We start from the raw sequence: 22,047 nt of genomic DNA, 5'->3' as shown, positions 1-22,047 counted from the left end.
AGTAATTCTCCTGTGCCACAGTGCCAGCCCCTCCACCAATACTCAAACAGCACTTTGGAGGGGCGCTCAATTGTTCTCCAACCCCTCTTTATTTTTTTGCCCCCAAGGTTTGCGCAAATGGGACTGTAATTTTTTTTAATTTTTTTTTGGCCCCAAGAATTTGTGCAAATGTCTTTGTAATTTGGGGGGGAGGGTCCATCTTTCACAGTTGTGCAAGTGTGCACTCGAAGCCATCAATGCCCTTGTTTTACCTGTGAAAGGGAAGGAGGTGTAGTATGAAATATACAAGCAAATTGACAAGACTGCATATAGGCTGATTTGACAGCTGGGGGACAGGATATGCCATGTGGCAAGGTGATCTCTGGGGGTGTTAAGTGATTGGCTAACACTTGTGGGTGCCCTGCTTCCATTCCATATCTCCCTGAGTTTCAAGCAAGTCCTTTTAAGAAAGAGCTGGCCTCCCCCGCTCTCTGTGGCTCCCATTACTGCACCATAATAATAATAAACAATTATGAAGACATTTACACAAATTCCTGGGGACAAATGCACACGCGCACGCACACACACAAAATGGCCTCATTTGCGAAAATCTCAAGGGCTGAAAAAAAGAGCCAGGGAATGAAAACAGGATCATAATCAGAGTGAGGAGGGGGACGGGACAGGCAGACAAGACAGGTTGTGCCATGCAGAACCTTGGGATACCAGGTGGAGCACTGAGGGGGAAGGAGGGGGGAACAACCCATGATGAGCTCCGTTGTCTGTCAGGCGCACCATGGGTTGTTTACAAATAACCCACACTACTTAGCTTATTCAGGGGGAGATTTATCACGTCGTGCGAATTCACCCAATGTCTTTTTCCTGTCATTTCACTGGTGGTGGTGTTAGCTACCATCAGTATTCTGGTACTAAACCCAATGTAACTAAGCAATTTGAGGTCTTATCATTTTCTATCAGTTTATGTAGGAGAGATCTTTAAAAACAAATTTTGGCACTTCCCAAATCCTCTGGAGAGTGATTTTAGTGATAGTGACATATTTTTGTTCGCAGTTCAGCTATTTCGCATCTTAAGTCTTTTATACACCAGGTAAGCTCAAGGTAAATCCCATCTGACCCCAGTAATATCACGTTTTTAAAGTGTCAATTAGTTCCACCACTTTAAAAAAAATTACTAATATTTTGCACCAATAATATCTCAATTACTGTCCCCTGCTCCAACAAAACTAACATTCCCTACACTGAAACAGGATTATGATATCAAGCTTGTGTACATCAAAGGTAAAAATCACATTTTTTTCATAAGGTCTTTCAGCACTATTGAAGCCATGCCACAAAGTATTATGAATGCTTTAGGAAACCCTTCTGGCACTTCACCCCATCCAGCTCTCAAAGTACAAAGAAAATATATGATACCCTTCTTCAATAAGAACATAGGCGTAAATCCTACACAGTTAGCTCACTGAAAACAATGGGCTTAAACATGCCTCACACTGCATTGGATTTACAATCAGCGTAAAAAATAAACAAATCAAAACACTTAAATTAGCAGCAAAACAGCAGACTGAAATATAAATGATCTAAAATGAAAACAGAAAGGTTTTTGCCCAACACCTAAATGATAAGAGTAGATGCTGCTAGGTGGCCCTCCCTGGTGATGGAGCTCGACACGCACTGTGCAGGAGGGCAGCACTTAGATATACATTCGGTTTATCTGCAATTTCCCATCCAAGGGTGCTTCAGGATCAGACTCATTCCTGCTTCAGCCCTGTGCACTCTGATGACAGAAACTACTATATAGCCACCTCTGCTTTCATGTGTAACCACGCTCAGATACTAGAATGCAGTAAAAGGGAGCTCTGACCTCCATGAAGCCTGACTGCCTATTAGCAAAGCATTCAATGGTCCACTCTTGCAAGATGGCTTCCCCATTGTAGCTGTCACCCCAATTTGCTCTGCACTAGCAACATCGGTAGCAACAAGAAGCTGAGGTTGATTGGTTCTATGAAGACCTACAACACCTTTTAGAACTAACACCAAAAAAAGATGTCCTCTTCATCACAGGGGATTGGAATGCTAAAGTAGGAAGTCAAGAAACCACCGGGATAACAGGCAGGCATGGCCTTGGTGTACAAAATGAAGCAGGACAAAAGCTCATAGAGTTTTGCCAAGAGAACACGCTGATCATAGCAAACACTCTTTTCCAACAGCACAAGAGGCAACTCTACACATGGACATCACCAGATGGTCAATATTGAAATCAGATTGATTATGTCCTTTGCAGCCAAAGATGGAGAAGCTCCATACAGTCAGTAAAAACAAGACCTGGAGCTGACTGTGGCTCAGATCATGAGCTGCTTCTTGCAAAATTTCGGCTTAAATTGAAGAACGTAGGGAAAACCACTAAACCATTCAGGTATGACCTAAATCATATCCCTTATGAATATACAGTGGAGATAAGGAATAGATTTAAGGGATTAGACCTGATAGACAGAGTGCCTGAGGAACTATGGACGGAGGTCCGTAACATTGTTCAGGAGGCAGCAACTCAATCCATCCCAAAGAAAAAGAAATGCAAGAAAGCCAAGTGGCTGTCTGAGGAGGCTTTACAAGTAGCTGAGGAAAGAAGGGAAGTGAAAAGCAAGGGAGAAAGGGGAAGATATACCCAACTGAATGCAGAGTTCCAGAGAATAGCAAGGAGAGACAAGAAGGCCTTCTTAAATGAACAATGCAAAGAAATCGAGGAAAACAACAGAATGGGAAAGACTAGAGATCTCTTCAAGAAAATTGGAGATCTCAAGGGAACGTTTTGTGCAAAGACGGGCATGATGAAGGACAAAGAAGGCAGGGACCTAACAGAAGCAGATGAGATTAAGAAGAGGTGGCAAGAATACACAGAAGAACTATACAGGAAAGATCTGAATGTCCCAGATAGCCATGATAGTGCGGTCACGGAACTTGAGCCGGACATCCTACAGAGTGAAGTCAAGTGGGCCTTAGGAAGCATGACTAACAACAAAGCTAGCGGATATGACAGTGTTCCAGCTGAGCTATTTAAAATCCTAAAAGATGATGCTGTTAAAGTGCTGCACTCAATATTCCAACAAATTTGGAACACTCAACAGTGGCCACAAGACTGGAAAAGGTCAGTTTACATTCTAATTCCAAAGAAGGGCGACGCCAAAGAGTGTTCAAACTACCGTACAATTGCGCTCATTTCACATGCCAGCAAGGTTATGCTCAAAATCCTACAAGCTAGGCTTCAGCAGTATGCGAACCGAGAGCTACCGGAAGTACAAGCTGGGTTTCAAAGAGGCAGAGGAACTAGAGATCAAATCGTCAACTTTTGCTGCATCATGGAGAAAGCAAGAGAATTCCAGAAAAATGTCTATATCTGCTTCATTGACTACGCTAAAGCCTTTGTGTGGATCACAACAAACTCTGGCAAATTCTTCAAGAGATGGGAGTACCAGACCACCTTACCTGTCTCCTGAGAAACCTGTACGAGGGACAAGAAACAACAGTAAGAACCAGACATGGAACAACCGATTGGTTCAAAATTGGGAAAGGAGTACGACAAGGCTGCATATTGTCACCCTGCTTATTTAACTTATATGCAGAGCACATCATGAGAAACGCCGGGTTGGATGAATCACAGGTCGGAATTAAGATTGCCGGGAGAATTATCAACAACCTCAGATATGCAGACGATACCACCCTAATGGCAGAAAGTGAAGAGGATCTAAAGAGCCTCTTGTTGAGGGTGAAAGTGGAGAGTGCAAAAGCTGGTTTGAAACTCACCATTAAAAAAATGAAGATCATGGCATCTGGCCCCATCACTTCCTGGAATATGGAAGGGGAAGAAATGGAAGCAGTGACAGATTTTATTTTCTTGGGCTCCAAGATCACCGCAGACGGTGACTCTAGCTGTGAAATTAAAAGATGCTTGCTCCCTGGGAGGAAAGCTATGGCAAACCTAGACAGCATAGTAAGAAGCAGAGACATCACCTTGCCGACAAAGGTCCATCTAATCAAAGCTATGGTTTTCCCAGTAGTAACGTATGGCTGTGAGAGATGGACTATAAGGAAGGCTGAGCGCCAAAGATTCAGATACTAAAGCTGAAGCTCAAATATTTTGGCCACCTAATGCGAAGAGAAAACTCTCTGGAAAAGACCCTGATGCTGGGAAAGACTGAAGGCAAAAGGAGAAGGGGACAGCAGAGGATAAGATGGCTAGATAGCATCACTGATGCAATGAATATGGACTTGAGCATGCTCCGGGAGACAGCGCAGGACAGAAAAGCCTGGTGTGCTATGGTCCATGGGGTCACGAAGAGTCGGACACGACTGAATGACTGAACAACAACAACAACAGCAACATCCCCTTTGGTGTTAACTTTGTGAAGATAGATGTCTAAGGTGAAGGTTTGTAGTAAACCACAACAAACATACTTTAAGCAAGACTGCAGTTGATTTACTTTTGTAGTGCCTAATTTTTAAATATTACATTTGCGAGAATAAACAGGCATACGTTAAAGGAAAATGAGAAAGAAAAATCCCACATCCCAGGAGTCTAGGACCATTTTTAGTCTCATCTCTTGTTCTCAAAATAGTGTTCTCACCAACCAGGAACAGGTGGTTGTCTGGGTTGATTTTTCTGATTTCTATTTGCGCTGAAGGAACCACAGTGTTATCTAGGGTTATGCTAAGACATGCATCAAATACTTCCACCCTATTTGGCAGTAGTACAGATAAAGCTGGATTATTGGGTCCACTTTGGATAACTTTTCTTTAAGATAGATAGTGCTATGTACATGGATGACGCTATCTATAACTAAGAAGAGACAGACTGGAAAAGGTTTAGAAGACAGAGGAAGTAAGGACAGAGTGGACTTAACAGTACAGCTAAAGCAATAATTAGTAAATTAATTATTCACAGTTTTAAATGCTGTAAGGCACATTTGGAATTGGAACAGTTCTCCAAAAACGATGGTGACAATCCCTCACTTAAGGATAGGGCAAGAAGGAATTAACGAAGTTACCAGTGGTCTACTTATTCCTTTTGTTAGGAAGATTGCTGGTTAACAGTCCTTGATATCTTTTTATGGGAGTTAATTCTTAGAAGATATTTCTTAAAGCAGAAATCTCTCTTGTTTGGAATGGGGCATCCAGCTTCTCCAACTAATGGTGTATGGTTGTAGAAGCAGCATTTGGGGAAATTTGGGAACAGATATAAGCACAGAAAGATTTCAGAGTATGCTGAAGGCACCTTGAACTGCAGGCACTAATGCAGGGAAGTGGATCGGCTGCCTCTACTTAGGCTCTACTTACGTATTTGTAAATAAAGCAAATATCACATAAAGTCCAAAACTCTCCAGTGCACTCTCTCCTCCACAGGAAACCAAAATCCAGCCATGTTGTCCTTGGAACTTCGCACAGCTCAGGGAAGTGAGGAAACTGCAACAATGTATGAAACTGCACTCTATATAGCACTAGCTTATGCTAGACAAAAACAAGCAGCTGGCACAGATGGTAATATTGTTGCTACTGCTTATATCGTTTCTCCCTCTTTCATAGTGGATACGATTAAGGGTTTTCTTTTAAATCATTTAATGTATTTTAAAAGTTGCCTCAGTAAAGAAGCCAAAAAATGAGTTCCTCAGAGACAGTTTTATCCCCCATACTATTTAACATCTACATGAAACTGTTGAGTGGGATCATCTGGACTATATTAACATCAGCATGCTGATGACACGCAACTCTACTCCTTTTTGTCTTCATCAGGCTGTGCATGCGCTAGATCAGTGACTGGCTGAAACAATGGGGGCTAATAAATTGAAGCTTAATCCAGACAAAACTGAAATGCTAAGGGGGAGGCTCTTCTGACTGAATAGACGGTGTTTACTGGATAGACGGATGGGGTTGCACTTCCCCTGCAGCAGCAGGTTCGTAGCTTGGGGGTTCTCCTAGGGCCATCTGTGCCACTTGGGGCTCAGGTAGCCTCAGTGGCACAGAGTGCCTTTTACCAGCTTCAGCTGATGGCCCAGCTACACCCCTATCTGAACAGGGATAACATGGCGTCAGTAGTCTATGCTCTGTTAACCTTTAAGTTAGATTGCCGCAATGAGCTCTACGGGGAGCTGCCCTGAAAGACTGTTCAGAAGCTGCAGCTTGTGCAAAATGTGGCAGCCAGATTAATACCGGGGACCAGACATTCTGAGCATATAACATCAATTCTGGCCTGTTTGCACTGGCTGCCTGCACATTTTTGAGCCCAATTCAAAGTGCTGGTTTTAACCTATAAAACCTTACACGGCTAATGACTGCAATACCTGACAGAGCACCTCTCCCAATATGAACCTCCCTCAGACAATCAACATCTGAGGCCCTCCTCCGAAGGCCTCCTCTGAGGGAGGCTTGGAATGTGGCAACAAGGGAGAGGGCCTTCTCAGTGGTGCCCCCCCCATCATGGAATTCTCTCCCCACCAAGGTACGCCTGGAATCAACATTGTCATCTTTCTCGCACCAGGTTAAGACTGTCCTCTAGCTCCCAGGCATTTGACAACATATCATAGGACATTTATGTCAGTTGTTTTCATCAGGTACAATATTTTATCATAACTGTTTTTAGCTATATGGAATTGTTAAAAAAAACCCAAATATTTTAATATAATTATGTACCTGGGGAGCTTAAAGGCTTTTTTTTTTTTTTTAAGGCGGGCACCCCACCTGAAACATGGGAGAGGCAAGATAGCAGAACCACCTTTGATTTGTTAGTATGTATAGCTAGCTATTATTCAAATTAAGAAGCTGGGAAGAAGCCGGGCACACAGCAGCCAAGAGATCCAATGCGAGGTTCTCTTTTTATGTCTCACCTGCCATCTCCCTTGAAAACAAGGAAAGTTGTTCCCTTCTTCCTTCAGTAAATTCTGCTCACTGTTACAGATTAAGGGCATTTTAGACCCCTTCCAGCTCAACAATTCTTTTATTAGTGGAGACATTGTGTAGGAACACAGGCTGAAGCAACTGGAAGTGGAAGCACTTAGAAATGGAAATGTTTTTCACATATCTCAGTCTACTGCAATTTGCTATGCTAATAAAACAAATTCAGCTGAAGCCAAATGTATCAAAACAGCGCCCATAGAAAGTCACCCTGGAGAACAGGTTAGACACAATAGTAGACAGGATGCTCTTCTGTTGCTAAGGTCATGGTGACCCAAACTTCCACACCATGCAGTTGTTTTCTCCTCTTATTGTGTTGTTACACACACTATCTGGAATGCAGCAAGGACATCCAGCAAGGTAGTTTTTAAAAGCAACATTTGGTATTAAGTCATAAAAGAAAGATCAAGAGCAACTGTTTTATTTATTTATTTATTTATTTCTATACCACCCAATAACCAAAGCTCTCTGGGCGGTTCACAAAAATCAAAACCACAAAGTGCAGCATAAAACAATATAAAATATGAAAGCTTAAAAACACAAAACAGTACAACAAGAATAAAACCTAGCAGCTATGCAGAGATTTAAAATACAGATTTAAATCACCAGATCTAAAAGACTAGGAAGCTAAAATGCTAAAATACTGGGAGAATGAAAAGGTTTCATTTTGAAACCTGGCACCGGAAGGAGTACAACATAGGCGCCAGGCGAACCTCTCTAGGGAGCTCATTCCACAGCTGGGGTGCCAAAGCAGAAAATGCCCTTTTCCTGGTAGCCACCTGCCTCACTTTCTTTGGCAGGGGCTCACAGAGAAGGATCCCTGAAGATGATCTTAGGGTCCGGGCAGGCACATATGGGAGGAAGCGATCCTTCAGATAACCTGGCCCCTGCCCTTGGCCCCTGTACCAGTATATTTAGAGTCATAGAATCATAGGGTTGGAAGGGGCCTACAAGGCCATTGAGTCCAACCCCCTGCTCAATGCAGGAAGCCCGATTCCCAGGTGGTCTCCAGTCTAAGTACTAATCAGGGCTGACCCTGTGTAGCTTCTGAGATCAGACGAGATTGGGCACATCCAGCCCTCTGATTGGCAAGTTAATATTAAAGCCTTTTAAAAGGCTGCAGTTTAGTTACAAGTGTACTCAGCTATATATTTCACACCAAATGCAGTTCCTACTCTGTTTTAAATCAGAAAAGACATTTCTTAAAGTATCTTAGTTGGTTATTATATATTATATATGCTTCCTAGATTAGTAGTGTAGCATACACTGCCCTCTTGCTTCTTAACTTGGAAATAACTTCAGTCTATACACTAATCACATTCTACTCCTCCTTCTGTCAAGAGAGTTTTGCAATCTGGCCAGCTGTAAACTACCCTCCTAGAAAGAAAAATAGGACCTGGTTTTACAGTATTTCAAGAAAGCTTTGGAAACATCCTCTAGGTTTGTTAAACAGTTTAAAACGTTGGTAGTTAGGCGTTCTTAACTATTGTATTTATTGACTTACATGGTACATCGTACTGAAAGGCATGGAGGCTTGAGCTATTTCCAGTTTTTTATATCCTCCAGGACTTTACTGATCCATTGGAACCTCAAGCCCCAGATAACATCATTTCTTGGTGCTCTACCAACAGGTTGCCAATGGAGAACTTCCTAGGCTGGTTGCAAAGACTCAGGTTTCTTGTTCTGGAAGATTTCAACACACATGGAGACTATTTCTTCAGAATTTGGTTATGACTGAGTGACCTCTGGCACAGCTATGGGTCTATTTCACATGATAACCAGGCAGGCACATGGAGTAGGACACAATGTGGACTTGAAATTTTATCCTGACCTAGGGAAAAGGTGCTCTGATTATTAAAGGTATGGAAGAAAAGCACAGGTCCCTGCCCTTCCCTGCTCCTGTAGTAGTGATATGTAGATCAGCAAGGTTAATCTCCACACAGATTCGAAGCCAAGTGCATTTCAAAAGATCCCTGGGGAATACATTAACTAAGCTTGAGAGCTACCGCTTAATTTAACCCAGGGCAGGCAGAAGGTAAATCAGCACCTACTCGTAGATCTTTGGGTAATTTGAAGTAGATTGGTAAGAATTTCTGACTTGAAATTATTCAACAGTGGCAACAACAAAATGACTCTCCTCCCACCCCGCAAAAATATACTGCTGAAATGAACGTGCAGGTGTGACCAGGATTGGGTTTTGGTGTGGAAGGACTTGACTATGAGCTCAGTTCAGTTCTGGTACTTAAAACAAATTCCTGGGCTCACAATTCTTTAATTTGAGAATGGGGAACCATTTTCAGCCCAAAGGCTGAACTGGCTCTGGGCCAGGATGTTGGGAGCTGAGCCACATGCCAGCAGTCAGCAGGCCCACTTCCCAAAGTGTCCCTTGAACCTGTGGCTGAAAAAGCAGCTTTGTTCTTGCCTCCCATTTCCTGATCAAGAAAGGCAAGAGGGGAGCAAACCAGAGTGAGCCACAGCCTTGTGACGCACTCCTCAAGGCCACAGCTTAGTTGGGAGCTGCTCTCCTGCTACCTCTCCTTTCTGCAGGGGAGGGGCCTCACCTGACGCCCTTGTGGGCCAGATAGGGAGGCTCAGTGGGCCAAAGGTTCCCCACCCATGCTTTAATCCCAAGTGTATGCCTTTTTCTCCTGGCTCCAGTTGATGGAGCTTGAAGTTCTAGTAAAAAAAACAAAGTAGATCCTGCAAGCCTGAAGTCTGCCCACTCCTGCTTTAATTTACAGAGGGCAATTTGGGCCCCAGAGGCAAGGTACCATTAAAAACAATTGGTTACATTAATGTATCGTTAGGAGTCTAGAGAGGACTTAGGTGAGCAGTAAGTCACATGCTTTGGATGTGTATAGGTCTCAAACTCAATCCATGGTAGTTCAAGTTAAAGGATCCCAGGCAGCAGGACTGGGAAAGACATCTGCCCAAGCTCTAGAGAACTACTGTCAGACACACTGATCTGGTTCACATGTAACGACAACCCAAAGTACTACTTTGGGTTTACACATAATGGCAACCCATGGTATAATGGTCTGTTAGCATGGCTGGGTTCATACATCATGACAACCCAGAGTTCAACAACCAATCAATTAAATAAACCATGGGTTAGCATTATGTGCAAATTAGGTCTATCGATTGAGTATTGGTTGTTGAATCCTGAGGTGTCATTCCATGCGAACCTGGAACTATGAATTACCTATGGGTTGTTAACCACAAACAACCCAGGAAGAGAACCTATGGTTTGTTGGGTTGGTTCACCAGGCTACAAGGGCAGCAGGCAAGAGTGGTAAAAAAAATCCAGCCACTCTACATGCCAGTACTACAGTACCAGAAAGGCCTTTTGGGATACAGGGAGGGACCAGGCAAAGAAGGAGGGAATCAAACAACCTAGGAATTGACCAAATAACCTGCACTTTGCACAATCATCTGACAGACAAATCATCGGTAAACTCTGGGTAAGGCAACAACCCATACTCTAGGTTCTCATTATGTGTGAACTGCCCAAGTGGATAAATAGCCTAACTCAGTATAAGTACGTTGATAATCAAACTTGCTCTCTCCTTCAAGCGAAAAAAGTTCACGCTGGAAAGATTGCTTCAAACTGCCTCCTACTTAACAGAAAAAGCACTCCATGAGCAATTAGGTACTACAACACCTATTACTGAGCTAGCTCCAGATGGTGACCGTGAAAGCTTCAGAGCTCAAGACCACTCTTCTTCAGGTCAAAATAAGAGCACTAGAACAACAAACTTCACTTCCTACTTGAATTGAGTTCATATCTTGAAGAGCTCTGAAGCTCAAATATTTGCATACTCTTTACAAAGTAGGTTGATCTGATCAATTTTCACTCTTCCAATCAGTTCAACTCATTCAAATAGGTTTAACTTGCCACTGTTCAGAGGCTGAACAGCTGGTGGTACTGAAATCATTTATTCACATGACTTGTGAAAGCACATAGACAAACTTTAGGGAAAAGTATATTGCACAAACATAATTCTAAGGAATGCAGTGAGAAAAGAGTTGTTGCACTAGAAGCATAATGTCACATGTCAAAGACAAAGAAAATCCATTTGTATTTATTTATCCTCCAAGAGCTCAAGGCTGCATATATGACTCTCCCCCACACCACTTTTCAGCCCCATAACAATTCTGTGAGGTAGGTGAGGCTGAGAGCTAGTGACTGGCCCAAGAACACACAGTGATGCCACTGATCACTCTCTTCAGGTCCTTTGCAGTTTCTACTGTATGTGAACAGTTAGGTCTGGTCTGTGTGTAACGATGACCCACATTTAAAAAAAAATGTGGGTTGTGGTGAGTGAAGCAACGTGTTGGTGCATACTGCCTGATCACTCCCACTGTAAGCAGGAGTGGCTAAACAGCCCAGGGATGCTCTGTCCTTAGGTTGTTTGCTGTGACATGCAAACCAGGACCTCTGTCTTGTCTCTCCCCTTGCAAGCCAGAGTTCCTGGTTCACATGTCACAGCAAACAGCTTAGGAACAGAGCATCCCTGGGTTTTTTAGCCACTTCTGTTTGCAGTGGGAGTGATCTGGGAGTGATCTGGGAGTATGTACCAACCCACTAGTTCACACAACAAGCTAACCCACACTCAGTGGTTGAGTGCATGTTGTTAAGGAAACCGAGGGTTGTTTGTTGAACCATGGGTTAGCACATTGTCTGAACCCAAGACGTTTTCTGCAGGGCGGCTTGTTAACTATGCAGTGTGGCTTATTGACCATGCTGAACAACCCAACAACATACCATGGGTTCTCAAGGGGGCTTGTTTGAGAAAAATAAGCCACACTGCATGGTTAATAAGCCATTCTGCAAAAAATGTCTTGGGTTCAGACAACACACTAATCCACAGTTCAACAAACAACTCACAGTTCAACAACAACCCACACTCAACCACTGAGTGTGGGTTAGTGTGTTATGCAAACCCAGTCACTGCCTCATTCACCACAACCCACAGTTTTCAAAAACTGTGGGTTCCTGTTATGTGCAAACCCTTACTCTGCAGAGGAGAATTCAACTCACCTTAACACATGGTTCTCTGAATACCAAATGAAATACTTCACTCATGTTAGGAGGAGCAAGATTAAAAAAAAGGAGTTGTCGTTATTAACTTGAAATAACCATCTCTGTTAGCACCCGTATTGTGGTAATGTTTTCCACAAGTATTATTTGCAAGTTCTATTTCAGAGATTCTGCCATGTACTTTTCTATCAATTATATGGAATATATGCACATAAACCAGAGCTACAGAGTAGTTCCCTATACATATATACAAAGACAAAAAGGGACAGTAGACGATGTTAGTTGTACCAAAATGCAGCTGAAATCACCAGGGTTAAGTAATCACCAGGTTGAAGCACTTAAGTCCCACCAGATTCATCTTTGTTTCTGAATTATGGCTAACATTTTAAAACTCCAACACTTTCTTTTAGGCTGATAACCTTTAGCACTGTTAAAACTAGCAAACTTTACAAATTGTTATGAATTTGTTTTCTGCTGTATCGGGAGAATGTAGCAAACCTCCACCTCGCCCCCCCCACGCAAAAGTTTTCTACACACAGCATCTGCCAAAATATTTCTACTTAAACCAAAAGCATAGAACACGAACAAAATTTGTGTACAAGAGATGCTACTAACAATTATCATGAAGCAACCAGCTACTAAGATGTGATTCTTGCACACCCTCTCCCAAGCTGGTGCCCTTCAGATGTGTTGGACTACAACTCTCATAACCCCTAGGCAGTATGAGCAGTGGCTGTGCTGGGAACGTAGTCCAACATATTTGAAGGGGACCAGGTTGGGGAAGGGTGCTCTAGAGTTATAGCATCTGAAGGCTTGCTTAGGGACATCGCTTCTTTTTGTGCTGAGGGAATAAACAGAAATTGAAACAGTGAGGGGAAGGCATGACAATCAGATCTTTGAATACAGCCAGCTTTGGGATATGAAGCCAGGCTTTTCCCCACGCACCAATTTGAGGAAAGTAATGGAGCACCTGCATGTCTCCATCAGATACACTCTTGGAGCCTGTGGAAGGCGATGAGCACGCTCTGAAGCAACAAAGGGTGCCCCTCTCTCACATGGGCCAGATGTAAGGCACTTTTCAAGCTTCTCTTTGTTTAAAGCCTTTACAAGCCCCCAGGCACTACCATGCTACCATTGGTATGTGGCATGTTGAACCCAGGCAAGGAGAGAGAGAGAGAACTTCCCAATTCCAGCCACCACTGAACCAGCTGTTTTGGAGCCTGGAGAGCTAGGGAAACGATTTCTCCAGCAAGCCAACTCCATGGACTGTTGGCAAGGGACGGGTTGCACCTCACAAACGCTGGGAAGAATATGTTTGGCCACAGCATGAAGAACTTCATCAGGAGGGCTTTAAATTGAATCTTAGGGGGAAAGGAGACGTAAAGTTGGGGGTAACAATGGACAAAGACCCATGCACCGCAACAGAGAGAACAGCTCTAATAGCACCCAGTAATAGTCTTCACAAACATGTAGGTAGAAAGCCAGACCATGAAGCACATCGTCTTCGATATCTATATACTAATGCCCAGAGTATGGGAAACAAACAGAATGAACTTGAACTCTTAATACAGGAGGGAAATTATGACTTGATAGGTGTAACTGAGACTTGGTGGGATGACTCTCATGACTGGAATACAGCAATTGAAGGATATAACTTGTTCAAAAAGAACAGAAAGGGAGGTGTGGTTGCACTATATGTTAAAAATACGTGTCTCTGCACAGAAATACAGGAGGATGAGCTTGATGGCCCCATTGAGAGCATCTGGGTTAAAATAAATGCAGCAAAGAATAAAAGGAACATGGTGGTCAGAGTCAACTACCGGCCACCCAATCAAAGAGAAGACGAGGATGAAACTTTTGAAAACCAAATAGCCAATGTTTCAAGGAAGCATGATGGGGTACTTCCCCATTTGGGGTACTTCCATTTCCCTGATATTTTTGGGGAGACAAATTCTGCAAAACATGGCCCCTCCAGGAAATTCCTGACTTGTGTGGTGGATAACTTCCTCCTACAGAAAGTAGAGGAAGGAACTAGAGGATTGGCGATCCTTGACTTGATCCTAACCAACAGAGATGACTTAGTGGATCAAGTAGCAGTTACAGGAACTCTGGGGGAAAGTGACCATGTTATACTTCAGTTCATGGTTCTAAAGGAAGCAAAAGCCGAGTGCAGCCAAACCCATACCCTGGATTTTAGGAAAGCTGATTTTAATAAACTCAGAACAATGATAAGTGAGGTCCCATGGCAAGCGACTCTAACGAGAAAAGGAGTCCAAGATGGGTGGGAGTTTTTAAAAAAGGAAATTCTCAAGGCACAATTACAAACAATTCCAACAAGAAAAAAAGGAGGAAGGCAACAGAAGAAGCCAATGTGGCTTCACACAAAGCTTAGAGATGACCTGAAAACAAAAAAGGACACATATAGGAAGTGGAAGGAAGGCCAAGTAACGAAGGAAGAGTACAGGCAGGTAGCACAGAATTGCAGGGACGGCGTCAGGAAGGCTAAAGCTGAGAACGGGCTGAGGTTAGCGAGGGATGCTAAAAGCAACAAAAAAGCTTTCTTCAGCTACATGCATAGTAAAAGGCAGAGGAAAGAAATGGTGGTTCAGCTATTAAATAAGGATGGCAAAATGATAACAGATGACAAAGAAAAGGCAGAAGTGCTCAATTCCTACTTGGGCTCAGTCTTCTCCCAAAAGAGGGTCTATGACCTTCCTGGCAAAGGAGAAGTACAGGCTGAAGGGGCAGGATTGCAGCTTGAGATCGATAGGCATATGGTCAAGGAATACCTAATTACTTTGAATGAGTTCAAATCTCCAGGGACAGATGAACTACACCCTAGAGTAATAAAGGAACTGGCAGAAGAACTCTCAGAACCACTGTCTATTCTCTTTGAGAAATCATAGAGGACGGGTGAAGTGCCAGATGACTGGAGGAGGGCTAATGTTGTCCCTATCTTCAAAAAGGGTAAAAAGGAGGAACCTGGGAACTACAGACCAGTCAGTCTGGCATCAACCCCTGGGAAAATTCTGGAGCAGATAATAAAGCAATCCATCTGGAAGCACCTTGAGAACAATGCAGTGATTATTCAAAGCCAACAAGGATTTGTCAGGAACAAATCCTGCCAGACTAATCTGAACTCATTTTTTGATCAGGTAACCTCCCTTGTGGACTGTGAGAATGCTGTGGACATCATATACCTCGACATCAGCAAAGCTTTCAACAAAGTGCCCCATGATATCCTGATGAGCAAACTAGCTCAAAGTGGGCTAGATGAAACAACAATCCGGTGGATCCACAGTTGGCTACAGAATCAGACTCAAAGAATGCTTATCAGTGGGATCTTCTCAAACTGGGGAGAGGTAATGAGTGGGGTACCGCAGGGCTCAGGGCTCTTCAACATTTTATTAATGACTTGGATGAGGAGGTGCAGGGAGTGCTGATCAAATTTGCAGATGGCACAAAATTGGGTGGGATAGCTAATACTTTGGAAGACAGAAACAAAATTCAAAGTGATCTGGATAGACTGGAGCGCTGGGCAGAAAACAACAGAATGACATTGAATAGGGGTAAATGCCAAGTTCTGCACCTAGGAAAAAGAAACCAAATGCACAGTTACAAGGTGGGGGATACATGGCTCAACAACACTACAAGCGAGAAGGATCTTGGAATTGTTGTCGATCACAAGCTGAATATGAGCCAACAATGTGATGTGGCTGCAAAAAAGGTCAATGCTATTTGGGGCTGCATTCATAGAAGCATAGCTTCCAAATCCCAGGAAGTACTAGTTCCCCTCTACTCGGCACTAGTTAGGCCTCATCTGGAGTACTGTGTCCAATTCTGGGCACTGCACTTTAAGAGGGATGCAGACAAGCTGGAGAGGGTTCACAGAAGGGCAACAAAGATGATCATGGGACTGAAAACAAAGCCCTATGAAGAGAGACTAAAAGAACTGGGCATGTTTAGCCTTGAGAAGAGAAGACTGAGGGGAGATATGACAGTGCTCTTCAAGTACTTGCAAGGTGGTCACAGACAGGAAGGCTAGGATCTCTTCTCCATCATCCCAGACAGCAGGACACAGAATAATAGGCTCCAGTTACAGGAAGCCAGATTCCAGCTGAACATCAGGAAAAACCTCCTGACTGTTAGAGCAATAGGATAATGGAACCAATTACCTAGGGAGGTAGTGGGCTCTCCCACATTGGGGGAATTCAAGATGAGGCTGGACAGGGATGCTCTAACTTGGATGCCTGCATTGAGCAGGGGGTTGGACTCGATGGTCTTGTAGACCCCTTCCAACCCTACTATTCTAGGATTCTATGGATAAACAACTTTGTCGAACAGGCAACCAAATTCAAATTCCCAGGCCACTTGTGTGCTGATTTGTTAAGGGTTTTCTCCCCCCCCCACCACCTAGAGGAAATCTGGTCTCTTAGCTTTCCAAAGCCTCTGTCTTCCAGCCCTGCTGCAGCGATGGAAATTATTCCTCAGGGGCTCAGAGTAAACACTGCATTGCCCTTTTGTCATCTTTGGGGAAGGTGACAAAACTGATCCCTACCTCCTAATAAATCTACAACAACTGTTTCTAGGGGTAAGCACACATTTCTGTCCCTACAAGTTCTGTTGTATTGTGAAATGTAGGGGTGTAAACTGTAATCTTTCTACAAAAATCACTGAATATTATAGCATAGCAACTGGGGCTACATAGATTCTATGGGGATGGATCATACATGCATGGTCATCATGTGTATATGTAAAATGAGCCAGCACAGACTTAACACCATCATGGTTTACATATCACCACAAACACAATGCTTTTCAATGGCATCAGTTCAGTTTCAGCTGGCAATTATCAAATGGTAAGTAACCAAAAGAACAGAAACGATGATATACAGATATATGCAAATTAGTCCGTACATGTGAATTGAAGTAGCTATTGCAGCTTGTAAGACTACTTCTCTTATTACTGGCATGTTGCTTTCTCTTGCATTTAATATCCAGGTCCTAAGGTTCTACACCACTTAGTAGCAAAGTTTTAACCCAACAGATAATATTTTTAGTATAACATATCTAGTTCCAAATTCTGAAATTCTGTGTAGGTGCCCAATTTTTTTCAAAACAATTGTCATCTTGGCAAGTCTTTCTGGAGTACAAGGAGCAAAACTTCATACAGTTTTGATATTAACGTATTTTGAACTGAGTAATGCTCAATATAAAAGTATTTTAAAACAAGTTTCCCATGCAATCTGTTGTAGCATTAAGTACTCTTCTGTTCTAGCCCTTTAAGATACTGGCACAATTTTAAAAAAGGAAGTGGAAGTCAGCACTACGAATTTAACAATGCAGGTGGAAATCAATATATTTTCCATAACTCATTCTTTATTAGCCAGAGGATAGGTTCCCTCATAAAAATTTTCAGCTTTGAAAAGATACCAGAGTTGTATAGACCACAACTCTGACCTTTATTTTTGCTACACACATATTTCAGTGTCAACCAGCTGTTGTTGAGAGACAGCTGTGAGCTTCAATGTGTTTAGACTGGTGCCTAAACAGAAGGCCCAGATATGTCTGATTTAGTTGTATATTTATGCTATAATAGAGCAAACAGCACAAGAGAAATTTCAGTGGCTGATAGTGCTTAGCATTAAGGAGCTACCAGGCCGACTGGACTAATCAGCTTTAGCAAGCTCTAGTGCTACTGTGCTTATTATCTTCATAACATTTCTTTAGATTTATTTTTCAAGTCCTTATCTGAAGCTCTCAATTTCTCAGAAACCACTTCCTTGCATTATAGCTCTTAAAAGTTCAAGTTTAGAGTTATTGCAGGGAACATAGCCACTGTCCCCTGCTTGTCCCATTTAACTTACAATCTGCTGACTTTTCAGGGTTTTTTCTTTAAAAATCATTGTTTTTTTTAAGTTAAGTATTCTACCTTTAAACATCCTGGTGGAACACTTAGCTTACTCACTCATGGGTCCAACTAATTTCAATGGCAAAATTCCACAATTTTGAAAGGCAACATAGAGGAGGCAAAACCCCACATGTATACCCTCATCTTTACCAAAAATTAAATCAACATTCCTTAGCAGGAATCGCACAAGATACAAAATCCAAGTGTTCCCTACTTCAGCATATAATATACTAGATTTATAATTTATAGTCTCTCTCTACTGAATGAAGTCAGTTGCATATACATATGCACAAATACAGATTTGACATACAATTCTGGTTTGGGCTTTATTTATTTTTTAAAAAATATTGACAGTGCCAATAAATCTGGTAGCCAAGATAAAAAAAAAAAAAAATAGAAGACCTTATAACTTACAATTAACGTTTGGGCTTGTCTACTGATAGAGGCAGCAATACTAAAATTATCTAGTGAAAACTTCTCTTCAATCTGTTTTCTACAAGTCAGTTCATATACAAAGTAAACTAAGACCTATTTGTCAGAGTCAAACTACAAGATCCTTTCTTTTCCTAACTGAAAAGCAGTCTTGGGGGCTGCCATCAAAAACACAAGAACGTCTGCTTAACTCATTCCCTTTCTGCAGCTTGTATGCAGAAAATTGCGCCCCAAGCTGCTTTTCTTCCCACAGAGGAAAAAGCGACAGGCTAGGCTTTGTACAAGCTGGACAAAGGAGGCCCTGGATTCAGGGCAAGCACATGGCCTTCCGCCTGTTTCACCTGAGCCACACACACCATTGCCTCATTGCTTTGGCTCTGGAGCTTAACTGCTCATGTTCAGCCAATCACTTCTCCTGAAAAAGTCAGCAAGCTCTCCCTTCCTCCCAGCCCAAACCTCGTGGTACCTCCTTACTTTATATAACTATGGTGAAATGGAGAGATAACCTGTGGGAGAAGGGTGGGAGAGTCCCCCTTGTGTGTATGTGTTGGAAAGGTTTCCCTTCCTCTGTCCACCCCTCTCCTAACTGCATCCACATGCCTATGAGTGCCTGCACTCAGCCCCCTGCCCCCTACAAGCACTGCGAACTCTCAATGGGTCCTCACTGGTTATATAATACCTTGATAGCATATTAGAAGTTTTTACTGTCATTCACCTTAATAAGTCTGAATCACGTCTCTAATGTGCTCACAGTAGAGACCAGAACAGGGCCTGATAGAAAATTATGCTCAAGACTGAAGTATATCCTGAGCTATGCAAGGATTTTAACTCGGGTCTCTCACATCTAACATCTTAGCTACTGCTGACCCTTTCAATTTAATGTAATGGTTAAATCTAGCTTTATGAAAGTGACTTCTGCTGTTGTCACCAACCCTCATCAAAAGCATTCCATTGCAGCTTACCTAAAATATCACTAAAAATGTGTGTCTTGACATATATTTAGCAAGGATCATTACACAATTGTTCATGAATACTACTGTGGCTTTAACTAGAGTTGACAGCAGCACTGGGTTATATCCATATGTTCAAAATGGACAGTTCTGCTATACCAAGGAAAGCAGCCTGACGCTTTACAGATATGTTGGACTACAACTCCCATACTCCCCGAACATTGTCCATGTTGTTTGGGGGTTATGGGAACTGTAGTCCTAAACTTCTGGACGGCGCCAGGTGGTGGGGGGATGTTCTATGCCAAAGGACTTTGTTTGAGCCAAGTCTTGGTTATGCTAGTGGGAAAAACATAAGAAAAGTATTTTAATTCTTGAATGCCCAGGCAGAGAACGGAAACGATGCTGTGTTCAGTTTTGAGGTATAACCAATTTGTGTACTATTTGTCTTCAAGCAGCTACTTTTCTAATTTCCAGAGGAGTAGCCTATTATTCTGTTTCAGCAAAAACAGACACGACTATTGTGGAACTTTAAAGATTAACACATTTATGATGGTATCAACTTTTGTGGACTAGCGTCCACTTCATCAGATGAAACTTGTCCACAAAACCTTATGCCCTAATAAATTTGTTAGTCTTTATGACGCCATAAGACACTTCGTTGTTTTTACTTTTCTGATTTTGCCTTTCCCCAAAAAAAGGGATGTTTCAGAGATCACTTTCTTCACTCACACAGGTAGACTAGTCCTTTGAAAAGTTTAACATGAAGCATCCCATTAGATTTCAGCTACTGTAACTTCAACAGTCTCCAACAGTCTTGCTGTACCATTCAAGATTGCCAAAGCTTCTTCATCCAAGATCCATATCTAGTTTATGTTAGACCGCTGTTAGTGGTAGTTACATACATGAGTATGCAACATGGACAATCATGGGGGAAAAACAAGAGATAGAAAAGAAATAACAAAAAGACCTTGTCCTTTCTCAACATTTTAGTTTCATCCTACACACTGCAGAAGGCAGCACAATCCATCTGCATTATCTTTTTATTATGCTTTTTCCACAACAAATAACACCTCAAAGTTGACAGTTGCAAATGAGTTATGGGAGCCACTCTCATACTGTCGAATCTGCCACAGCATTTAAAAGGGAAGGTGTACGTTCCCTGTGTTTGATTTGGGACCAATTCACATGACAGAACTGGCACACTGAAAATGCTATGTAACATACTGCACAAAACTCCTCAAGAAATTGTGCAACTGCTTCACTATATAGTTTGACTCCAAACCTACATTACCAAGCCAAAAGCATCTTAAGCAGTGGTGCACACATCTGTAGGTTCACTTGTAAGCTAAGACATAGCCCCAAAAATAGTCACACTATTTCTTCACCACAAGGTGAATTCAAGACAAATCAGCATGTCTGTTTGGTCAGATGAATTGGCTCTAAATTTAACTACATGTACATGCTACCAACTGCAATGCACAGACACTTCGTATGCTGCATCTCTATGCAAGAGGCCTGGAAATTTGGCAGTCTCGCTATCAAAGAGAAAAATCTTACCTTGCTTCTAGGGCATGGCCTGCATTCAGCAGCTCCAAAGTTGTGCCTACATCTTCCATGCTTGCCACTCTAAGGTAGAAGAATACAGGAAGAGAGGTTCCAAGATACTTAATACATCTTAAACCAGGAGTGGTGTGACGTGGGTTGACCTAGCAAATGACCAAGCAATTGCTCTTATCTGCCAACTAGATCATATGGTTGGATTGAGCATCGGCACAGGCTAGACGCAAAGCCTCTCTGCTCTGTGTTCATAAGGAATCACCCACATTTTTGTCTCCAATAGTTCACAGCCTCCACATGACACTGCTAGCAGTTCCAACATCTTTCTTACTTTTTCCTTTAACAGCAACTTCTTCCATTCTCCCCTCTTCTCCATCATATAAGTCAGTGTATGACCTCTTGACACCTTCAATAGTACATAATGAAAAATGCCAAATTCACTAAACATCCCCTCCAAATAACTTCATAGTACCAATGGTAATATGATTTTATGCCTCTTTTCAATTATTCAGAAGTGTGTCAAACTTATCCTGCATGACTCTGAGGCATGTGGGTGAGAGACACCTAGCAAAATGGTGCCTGTACTGACACAAGACAACCATGTGGGTGCTTCCAGCAGACAGATCCTAGTGCTATCGATCAAGAGGCATTGGGCTGACGTTCTATCTTTCCTGCCTTAACAGATTCTTTTGCAGAAAGAAAAAAAAGATGGAAGCTGTGGGAAAACACAGGATGGTTACAAATGGAAGACTGCATTTGGACCCACCGATGTGAATAAAGCTGGGTGACTGCACAATAAAAGCCTCATCTAAAAGCACCCTCTGTCTCTTTGTTCCACTTGTGGGATCTTCTACTGGCACAGTAGCAGGTAGTGTAGCAATACCCTCTCCAAGAGGGAATGTGCCACAAAGGTGGCAGAGGGCATATTTTGGTCTAAGTGCCAGTCTCTCCATTGCCAGCACAGTATCATACCAGTTTTTAGTAGTATAGAACAGGAGACTTGAGAGGCAAGGTTTCTATGAAGAGAAGTCCTGCCTCAACCACCTTTCAGAGTTATTTGACAGTGTCAGTAAATATGTTTAATAAACAGGAATGATCCAGTACACAATATATACTTGGGACTCCCCAAAAGCTAAGATAACTGGAGGAGCGGCAAGGTACAAATATGACTGATAATAACAAACAACAAAAAGAGAATGAAACAGTTATTCAGGAGAGCT

General features: G+C 42.4%; 1 protein-coding gene across 2 annotated transcripts in view; it reads right to left on the bottom strand.

Annotated features, from left to right (window-relative positions):
• HOMER1 (homer scaffold protein 1) overlaps nt 1-22,047 on the bottom strand; it is a 104,105-nt gene that overhangs the window by 70,449 nt on the left and 11,609 nt on the right. The window contains exon 1 of one of the 2 annotated variants that reach the window (XM_084833395.1): nt 20,828-20,890. The exons of the other annotated variant lie outside the window; for it this stretch is intronic. Within the exon in view, the coding sequence (XP_084689521.1) occupies nt 20,828-20,886 (59 nt within the window). The 5' untranslated portion in view covers nt 20,887-20,890. Of the gene's footprint in view, nt 1-20,827; nt 20,891-22,047 lie in introns of those variants that run through there. 2 annotated transcript variants of the gene reach the window in all.

The sequence above is a fragment of the Heloderma suspectum genome, chromosome 2 (assembly GCF_057233095.1).
Source record: "Heloderma suspectum isolate Gila_16-S chromosome 2, 16-S_ref, whole genome shotgun sequence".
Classification (NCBI taxonomy): domain Eukaryota; kingdom Metazoa; phylum Chordata; class Lepidosauria; order Squamata; family Helodermatidae; genus Heloderma; species Heloderma suspectum.
This window is presented reverse-complemented; position numbering and strand designations above follow the sequence as displayed.